The sequence below is a fragment of the Anomaloglossus baeobatrachus genome, chromosome 9 (genome assembly GCF_048569485.1).
Source record: "Anomaloglossus baeobatrachus isolate aAnoBae1 chromosome 9, aAnoBae1.hap1, whole genome shotgun sequence".
Classification (NCBI taxonomy): domain Eukaryota; kingdom Metazoa; phylum Chordata; class Amphibia; order Anura; family Aromobatidae; genus Anomaloglossus; species Anomaloglossus baeobatrachus.
The window spans coordinates 48,287,998-48,298,308 of record NC_134361.1 but is presented as its reverse complement, the minus strand read 5'-3'; the positions used below and the strand labels follow the sequence as shown (position 1 = coordinate 48,298,308).

At 42.9% G+C, this 10,311-nt stretch overlaps 1 protein-coding gene across 1 annotated transcript; it reads left to right on the top strand.

Moving 5' to 3' along the window:
* Positions 1-965: 965 nt before the first annotated feature.
* On the top strand, positions 966-1,916 carry LOC142251811 (olfactory receptor 5AR1-like). The gene has a single exon (XM_075324860.1). It carries the CDS (start codon positions 966-968, stop codon positions 1,914-1,916), a length of 951 nt encoding a protein of 316 aa, XP_075180975.1.
* Positions 1,917-10,311: the final 8,395 nt, after the last annotated feature.

The window sequence follows — 10,311 nt, the reverse complement described above, 5'->3', positions numbered from 1 at the left end:
TGGTGGACAGAATATGGGTGGACACACTGTATAACCAGGAGGTGAGCTTTGGGTCAAAGTTCTGTTGCAAAACAAATGATGGTCCCACTAAGTGACAACCAGATGAAACCATGAAAAAAAATTGTAGGTACAATATAGGTCTATACATTACGATGCATGCGGTAAATTTGACCTATACAATATACATCAGTGTGAGGGCCAGGGAGGACTGGTAGGCCCAGGAGGTGGATCCACTGGACCGAGCACCCCACCTGGAGGGCAGGGTACACGGTAGCTGGAGCACTAGCGTGGCAGGAACGGGAAGAACCAGGTCACCAGGGTCATGGAGTCCATAGGACAGTACAGGAAGTATCAGGAAGCAAAGACAGGACCAGGTCACTAGGGTCACAGCGTACTTTAAGGCAGTAATACAGGAAACAGGATCAAAAGGACCTGAGCACCTAGCTCACAAGACAAAGCAAGAAAACACAAGCGATGATCAGGCCCCGCCCACCTGGAAAGGCCAGTCTTATATACCCAGCACAGCCTCACGTCCTTTCCTGTTGCAGCAGTGCTGGGCCTATAAGACCAGGTGAGTGGGCGCGGTCCTGTCCTATACAGAGCCATCAGTCAGAGTCAGACTCCTGAGACCTGGAACACGACTCAGGGGAGCAAGAGCAGGAGGCGTGACCGGTGGATGCATGGACTGGACCAGTGAGCAAGGAGCGGTGGTGCAATGGCGAGACTGGATCAGTGAGCATGGAGCGGTGCAATGCAGGTGCAACCGGATCAGTGGGTACGGAGCGGTGCCTGAATGGTGAAATGGCTCAGTAGGTAAGGAGCACTGCTGGGACACCGGGAGCGTGACAATCAGTATGTAACGACTATGCCCATGGGCTAATTATTGATTCCCAGAAATTAATATTCCACATAGTACAATTATATTATTAAACTTATTCTTTTACTTTTGCAGGAGACTTGCATTGATGAATGCCGCAAATGCAACAGTCGTGACCTACTTCATTATTAGAGGGATCTCTGATATTCTCCTGCTCCAAGTTCTGGCCTTTATTCTAGTTCTAATGATTTATATAGTCATCCTTGTTGGTAATATGACCATATTTCTGGTCGTCTGCCTGGAGCCCCAGCTCCATACTCCCATGTACTTCTTCTTGTGTAACCTGTCCATCTTGGACATGTTCTCCAGCACGGTCACTCTTCATAAGATCCTTGGTAGCTTTATATCAGGGGATACCACCGTCTCCGCTCATGCGTGTGTATCCCAAATGTTCATCTTCATATCTCTGGTGGGCAATGAGCTGATGATGTTGACCGCCATGAGTTATGATCGCTACGTCGCCGTCTGTAACCCATTGCATTATTCTTCTGTCATGGGCCCGGGCCTTTGTGCCTTTTTGGCTACCATCTGTTGGCTTTTTGGCTTTCTGGAATCGACTCCTCTTTTTATCTTAATATATAGATTTTCTTGTTATAAGTCGAACGTTATTAACCATTTCTTCTGCGACATCGTTCCCATCATGAATCTTACATGCAGCGACACTTCATTGACGAATCTCTTAATTTTTACCTGTGGACTTTTCCTTTCCATTTTTCCCTTTCTGTTCACATTCATTCCGTATATCTATATTATCGCTGCAGTCCGAAAAATCCGATCCATTTCCGGAAAGATTAAAGCTTTCTACACCTGCTCTTCGCACCTTACAGTGGTCCTCCTCCTCTATGTGACCCTTATCTGTCAGTACATGCGGCCAGTTACAATGGAAAGTTTGGAATCCAGTAAGCTTTTCTCTCTTTTTAACACGGCTGCCGTCCCCGTGCTTAACCCCTTGATCTACAGTCTGAAGAACCAAGATGTTAAATCTGCACTGAAACATCTGCGTCATCGGATCGGCACAAAATTGAGAAAGGATTTTTGAAAAAGTTTTGTAAGTGAATTTATGAGTAATAATGTGCAAGAATATAGGCAAAAATATTACAGTTAAATTGAAGACAGCTAAGACTTTATAGCAGAATTCTCAAGTTCCCAAAGGATAGGGGCTAACTTTCTGATCGCCGGGAGGGGGGCTAACCACCATGGCTCCCACCAATTCTGAGAACCAAGGATTTACAGATACCCGTCTCAATCAAGCAGAGAGGGATCATGTGCGCTGCCTCATTCTTATAGGATTAGCTGAGATCTGTTCTTGGCAATCTCCAGTGCACCCATAGTGAATGGAGCAGTAGTATGCATAACCGACCCCTGCTCCAATTTGCCACAGTTCTCAGGATCGATGGGGGCCATGTCGGTCAACCCCCAGCGATCAGAGAGTTATCCCCTATCCTATTAATATGGGATAACTTTTAAATTTGAGAACATTCCTTCACTATTATATAGGTACTGTAGCGCCGGCGTCCCTGCTCACTGCCTCGGCTGGGTCCCCTTATCTCCTGCTGCCGCGCAGCCTCCCACATCCTCTCCTGTCTTCCTTCCCTCCCAGGGCACCGTACATGCTGCACAGGATTCCCAGGAGTGCACCTAAGATGCACACACCGGCCCTCCTCTTAAAGGGCCTGTGTGCTACTTCCAGGAAATGCCTATGGCTGAGAGACACTGTATTTAAGACACTCTCCCATTAGGGGAGGTGCCTGCACAAAAGATTTACTTAGTCAGTATATCAGTCTGGTAGCTACAGTAGTTGTCAGGTCCCATTACCCCTGTTTATCATCTGTGCCTGCCTTCCCATACCTATCCAAAAAAGAAAAGTCGACATCACCTTGGTTAAAAAACTTAAGTGCCTGTGCAACAGCAGAATCAGCACCTCAGGAGCGCACGTCCAAGATCAAGGGATCACTTGAAATAACATACCAATAATAAGGATGACAGCACTCCTCCGGGTGAAAAAACATACAATTTCTTTATTCCATCAGTTGTGTAACAGCAACGTTTCGACCTGTTGGTCTTTGTCACGCATGCCTTCCCATACCTATCTGTTCCTGTCCATACCTGCCTGTCCAGCCTGCCTCAGTCACCCTGCCTGTACCAGTCTATTCCTGAGTCCGTCACCTGCCCAGGGGGTCAGCTGTCATAGTCCCGGTCACTGTCGCGGGAGTGGTACCTGGCATATGCCTCATGGTGGACGCTTAGTTAAGCCCCCCCACCAAAAGGGTAAGCCCAGGTCCCCCCTGTGGTCCAGTGAGTCCACTAACCCCACTCACTGCCTCTACACCGGCTGTGAGCGTTACAGGTACCACTGTTTGGCATCCATTTAGAAAGGATGTTTAGGAGTCCATTTTGCCTACATTTTTCCTGTTGAATCAATTTTGGTATATACGCTATATAGATAGTGTAAAACTATTGTTGTCCTTGATTAAATAAAAAAATATGTATGAAAATGGAAATGTAAAAAAAAAAAGAAATTAAATATTAATAAAAAATGTTAAAACCCTATTCCTTGTTGTGAGAACCTTAACCGGTATATTTCCTATAGGAGAATTAATGTAAGAAAATAAAGAAGACTTTAAGATTATATTTATTGGTCAATACATATTAATGAAATAAATGTTCTTTTTGTGTTTTTTGTTTTTTTGTTTTTACAAATTCTAAATCTAAAAAAATGCCACTTTCTTTTCCCTACACTTCTAGTTTATGTGATCACAGCATATTGTTTGAGTATCTCTGCAGCAAAACGTCTTTGAAAAACCTCAAAATAATCAATGAACATATACATATCTAGAAAAAATTGACTCGCCATTCATATGTTCAGTCCTTTCAGCATCTTTTAACCACTTATTAAGGTTTCCAAAGACACCAAGCGGTTAGAAGAAGTGACCTAATCATCTTATGGACATCTTGGACTTGGAAGATAGCAAAAAGTCAATCAGAAGGGTCAAAAGTCCTAGGACCCCACTGACCCAATCACAGACCGAATCCCATAACACTTGTAAAGTAATTTGGGACAGAAGTTTTCATCATGGCATTTGCTCTCTGTGTACGAAGCCCCCATAGTTTTTAGTTGTAGTCTTGGAATATTGCGGTCAGTGTTGATCACTTCCATCATTGTCACTGTTTAAGGAGAAATCCAGGCAAAAAACACTGGAGGTTCGCACTCTAGCCACGGCTAACTGCCTGGCTGGGGGCTCACTCGCTAGAGACGGCTGGCTACCTGGCTAGGGGCTCTTGACCACAATTTTGCGATATGCATGTTCCCGTCCAGAACCTGACTATTGATCGCGACACACTAGATGGCCAAGCCTACTAGTTAGACGCCCCACTAGTCGGGTTTTGATCGGGATCATGCATATTTCAAAATAGTGGTCACCTGACCACCGTTCCCGCCTGCAAAACCATTTCCTTTTGACTTTCATTATACTAGAGTCGAGCCCGTCCAAGCGTTCAACCTGCTCAATTTTAGTAATGAGCACCCGAGCATGGTAGAGCTTGCTCAGCACTATTTTTATTACTTTTTGTAAAGTCATAAGTTTACATACATTCCATTAGTATTTGGTAGCATTGCCCTTATACTGTATGACTTGGGTGACACATTTTGTATCTCCTTCCACAAGCTTCTCACAATAGTTGGTAGCAATTTGGGCCCATTCCTCCTGACAGAACTGGTGTAGCTGAGCCATGTTTGAAGGTCGTCCTGCTCGCACCGGCCTTTTCAGCTTTGCCCATAAATTTTCAATAGGATTGAGATCAGGGTTTTGTGATGGCCACTGCAAAACATTGACTTCAATATCCTTAAGCCACTTTGTAACCAGTTTGGCAGTATGCTTTAGTTCATTGTCCATTTGGAAGACCCATTTCTGCCCATGCTTTAAGTTCCCAGCTGATGTTTTGAGATGTTGCTTCAGTATTGACACATGATCTTCTTTCCTCATGATGCCATCTATTTTGTGAAGTGCACCAGTCCCTCCTGAAGCAAAACAACCCCACAACATGATGCTGCCACCCCTGTGTTTCACAATTGGGATGGTATTCTTAGGATTCAAAGCTTTTCCCTTTTCTCCAAACAAAACAATGGTCATTATGGCCAAACAGTTCAATGTTAGTTTCGCCAGACCACAGGACATGTCTCCAAAAATTAAGGTCTTTGTTCCTATGTGCATTTGCAAACATTAATCTGGCTTTTTTATGTTTGTTTTGGGGGTAATGGCTTCTTCTTGGCAGAGTGGCCTTTCAGCCCATGTTTATATATTACTCAGTTCAATGTGGATAGTGACACAATCTTACCAGCTTCCGCCAGCATCTTCTCAAGTTCTTTTGCTTTTGTTCTTGGTTTGATATGCAGATGTCTGACTAAAGCACGTTCATCTCTTGTATACAGAACCCGTCTCCTTCCTGAGCAGTATGATGGCTGGACATTCCCATCTTGTGTGTATTTCTGTATAATTGTTTGCACAGATGAATAAGGCACTTTCAGGTATCTGGAAATTGCACCCAAGGAAGAACCAGAGTTGTACAAGTCCACAATTCTTTTCCTGAGATATTGGCTGATTTCTTTTGCCTTTCCGATGATGCTACACAAAGAAGCCGTGTGTTTCAGGTGTGCATTAAAATACATTCACAGGTGTGTCTCTAATTAACTCAGATGCTGCCAATAAACCTATCAGAAGCTTCCAAAGACATGACATCATCATAGGGGCTGTCCCATATTGTTTAAAGGTATAGTACTTTTAGTGTATGTAAAATTTTAACTTTGCAGAAAGTAAGAAAAATGCCTTAAAACATTATTTTCAGATAGGGTGTGTAAACTCAACTTCTGGTTTCAACTGTATGAATAAATGTATATATATATATATATATATATATATATATATATATATATACACACATATATACATACATATTATATATATATATATATATATATATATATATATATATATACACACGTTTGTTACAATTTTCTAATTAAATGTTTGAGAAAATAATGGATTCATACCACCTGAGACTTTCCCCTCAGAGTCTTACAGTCCCCTTAGAGTCTTCACCAATGTTATAAATGTTATAAATATTCCTATTAGATGGCCATATTATATATTTATATGGGGTTTGCAGAGCAGCATGGATTTGTCATGTGGAACCAATGATCCATTATAGTTATCATTGCCACCATCGGCCATTTCATACCGGGATTGCTGACCATTTTCCAAACAAATTATTTCTCAACTCTGTATATAATAGTATTTGTTTCCTGGCAATCTATGGAATACAGCATTGTATTTACAAACTGTCCTTATACACTGATGAATTGATCCACGAAACAGGATCTCATCTAAATGTAAGGAAATGGATCTGACTTAAAGGACATTAACTGCATTAGTCCTCGTTCTCACAGTAAGTTTTGGGGGGTTGGTGACTTTTTGATTTGCAACAATCTCATCAAACGATTTGCAGATTTTTATTTTTTTTTTAAAGTTTTCTTCTCTGGTTTAGTTAGTTTTTCTGATTTTTTTACGTTAATGTGGCTTTTCTGAATTTCTGAAATGCAACTTGTTTAAAATGTTGCACAAATTGGTGCAACCGTATTCCTGTTTTTTTGTTTGTTTATTTTTTTATATTTTGTAAAATGTGTGACTTTTTGTTCTAGAACTTTGCAAAAAAACGATTAAGGCAGAAAAAAAAAAAAATTTGCAGTGTGTGCGAAATTCATGAATCACAAATCACGTGCACCATTTTGATGAAAATGGCGCAAAAAATGTCAGCGAAAACCACGAGTCAAAAATACAAAAATGCAAACGATGACTCTGGCCTATCTGTCACACAACAGACTTAGGGAAGGCCTAGAGTGAGGTAAAACAACACGACAAACAAGGGGTACACTGGGTACATGATAACAACGGTGTGCCCTGATGCTAGTGAGAAGGAAGATGGAGATCTCCTCCACTTATTTGCCGCTGTACCCTGTACTAATAGCCAGTCCCTATACAGGTTCCTCATCTGTTGCCGAGCAGGAACCTGAAGCCCTTAGGGACCCTGCAGTAAGCCCTGGCTAGTGAGTGAGTAGGTAAAGATCACTAGTCCCACCACTGTACTAAAACAATACACCAAGGGAAGGTAAGACAGACAGGGGACAAAACAACAACAGAGCAACTCCAACTACTAGGCTGCAGTCAGGCACCAGTACTGCAGCCTACACCCCAACCACCAGCAAGAACTCCTGCAGCGCGTTCCACCTCCAGGCCCAGAATCCAAATGGCAAAGAGAATAACTGGCACCCTCTCCTGGGAGCAGAGGGTATATAAAGGAACTGGAAGTGGTCCCAAATCGGAAACACTTGACCAGGAGGCAGAAGCTGATGGCATGGAAAATTGACATCAACCCTTGCCACACCCAAAGAAAGAATACATGTTTAATATGTAGAGTCTTGGATGACAATGAGAGACTCTTATCCTGTCACTAGTCTCAATTTACAATAAATACATGGCTAGGGATGCAAACTGGGCTAGCCAAGGGTAGGCAGGCTTTCTCATCTCTCGGACACTTAACTTAAAGAAGACTTCTAGAGCCCCTTATAATAATCCCTGAGCATTGACAGGGAACCTGTCAGCAGCGTTTCCTGATCCGTTGCTTGATTGCGGAGAAATCTGTACTTTTATCCATATGTGAATTAGACACTACGTTTGTCGCAAATGCATTTGTTCATGGCTCCGCTAATTTGAACAGCTGACATACAGTATGTGCCTCACAGGCACGGGTGGATTTGCGCTGTTAACCCCTTAAACCGCGATGTAAAAAAAAGTTTTAAACAATTAAAAAAAATTAAAAAAAACTCTAAAAGTTCAAATCGCCCCCCATTCGCCCCTTTGAAATTTAAAGGGTTAAAAAAATAAAAAATATACACACATTTGGTATCGCCGCGTTCAGAAATGCCTGATCTATCAAAATATAATATCAATTATTCTGATCGGTAAAAGGCGTAGCGGCAAAAAAAATCCAAACCCCAAAATTACGTTTTTTGGTCCCCACACATTTTGCGCAAAATGCAACAACAGGCGAACAAAATGTAGCATCTGCGCAAAAGTAGTAGCATTAAAAATGTCAGCTTGGGACGCAAAAAACAAGCCATCACTGAGCCGTAGATCCCAAAAAAATGAGAACGCTACTGGTTGCGGAAAATGGCGCAAAAAGTGTGCCACTTTTTTTGGACAAACTTCAGAATATTGTTTTTCACCCTTTAAATAAAAGTAAATCTTTACATGTTTGGTATCTACGAACTCATACCAACTTGAGGAATCATAATAACACATCAATTTTACCATATAGTGAACACGGTGAATAAAATATCCCAAAAACAATCGCACATTTTTTGCAATTTGTCCACACTTGGAATTTTTTTGAAGTTTTCCAATACACTATCTGGTAAAACTTATGGTTTCATTTAAAGGTACAACTCGTCCCACAAAACAAACAAGCCTGATATGGCAAGATTGACGGAAAAATAAAAAAAAGTTACAGCTCTTGGAAGAAGGGGAGCAAAAAAACAAAACGAAAAACGGAAAATCGGCCAGGGGTGAAGGGGTTAAGAGTGTCAGAAAAGCCTCTATGGAACCTGAGAACTGCGTCATTCCACAAAACCTCAGTGGACTCTTGCCATAACTCGGAACTATACTCTTAAACGGTGCCTTCCCTCATAGCATCAGGTTTTTGATCTTTTCATCCACAACCTAGAACCTGTCAGCTTTGTCATAGACCATCACCAAGGCGTCAACAAAGGTGTTAACAAAAGACTGTTTCGGATCTAGTGGAGACAAAGAAAATGCATACATTTGATGACCACCTTGCAGTAGAACATGATTATTCCCACCAGTGGGACTCTGAAGACCGGGGTCGCAAGGTAAAAAATAGTCTACAGATCTCCCTAAATCCTTACAAAAAGGAATGTGTCTCAAACACATACACACAGGAGTACTTTTTCATAAAATATATTCAATTTTTATTAGAAGTGTAAAAAATTAAAAATACAAAATTCATCAATATATGAGGATACAAAGGAGGACCTCTACCTACAATCACCCCCCACAACAGTATGTCAATGCGCCCAATAAATAAATGCACTCAAAAATATATGCACCACCTAAACTGGCAGCAGAGAAAGAGTTAACCTCTTGGTTCAATAGTGAACAATTTGAGGGATCTGCTGCCTGCAAGAAAAAAGCGATACGCGTTCGGGACTGGGAGCTGCTTTTCCTCCCCCCACTGTTTGTTCCCGCTGCTCCTTTTTCTGTCCATACATGGGTAAGCCTTAAATATGTTTTAAAAATCTTGCTGAATGATTGTTTAAGTCTGGTATTTACCTTTGGGCAGCATTGGAGCGTTTTTCTTGCAAGCAGCAGATCCCTCAAATTGTTCACTATTGAGCCAAGAGGTTAACTCTTTCTCTGCTGCCAGTTTAGGTGGTGCATATATTTTTGAGTGCATTTATTTATTGGGCGCATTCACATACTGTTGTGGGGGGTGATTGTAGGTAGAGGTCCTCCTTTGTATCCTCATATATTGATGAATTTTGTATTTTAACCAACATGTGTGATTTTCTATACTTCTAGTAAAAATTGAATATATTTTATGAAAAAGTACTCCTGTGTGTATGTGTGACGCCCTGGACCCCCAGGGGTAACAGTACACTAACACACACACACACCCCTTCCCACTGGGTAGGTGACACCAGTCAATCAAATCCTTGTTGCCACCCTCCAGGCTTGATGTCCACACCAGGTGGGGAGGAGTGAGGTGGTTGACCCCGCCCACCAAGGAGTTCACAGGCCTGGAGGCGGGAAAAGACAGTGGAGTTTGTGGTAGGCAGTGAAAGGGAGAGGAGTGAAAACTGTTGGTGTCTGGGTTGGAGCCCAGGCACGTTCAGCAAGGTCGGCAGACGGTGGTGGCCATCTGCAGGAGTTGGTGTAGGTCAGCGGAACCGTAGGACCGGGGTCGGGCGGTGGCCCGCCGGTACCGAACCGGGGAGCAGATTGAAGCCAAGCTCCAAGGCAGGGTACTCAGACCCCGACTAGGCTAGGAGCCGCCGAAAAGGTCAAATTATCTGATTGCGGTCTGGACCTCAGGGGTTCATTCCCACCTAAGTCCCGTCAGAAGGCAACAGCCCAACCTGTCCGGATAAGTGCCACCGCCAAGGGCCAGCACCTGCGGGCAAACGGGCTCTCCCGACACGTACCGCTGGGGAGCGGACTACCCGCGGGAAGCCATAGGAGTCAAATACACTTACACGGGTGCAGAAAAACGACAGCCACCATCAACCCGTCTGGGCAGAGTGAGAACACCGCAGCCGGCTGTGGGACCCGTCCATCCAGCTGTTTGGTTTACCAGAGACTCTG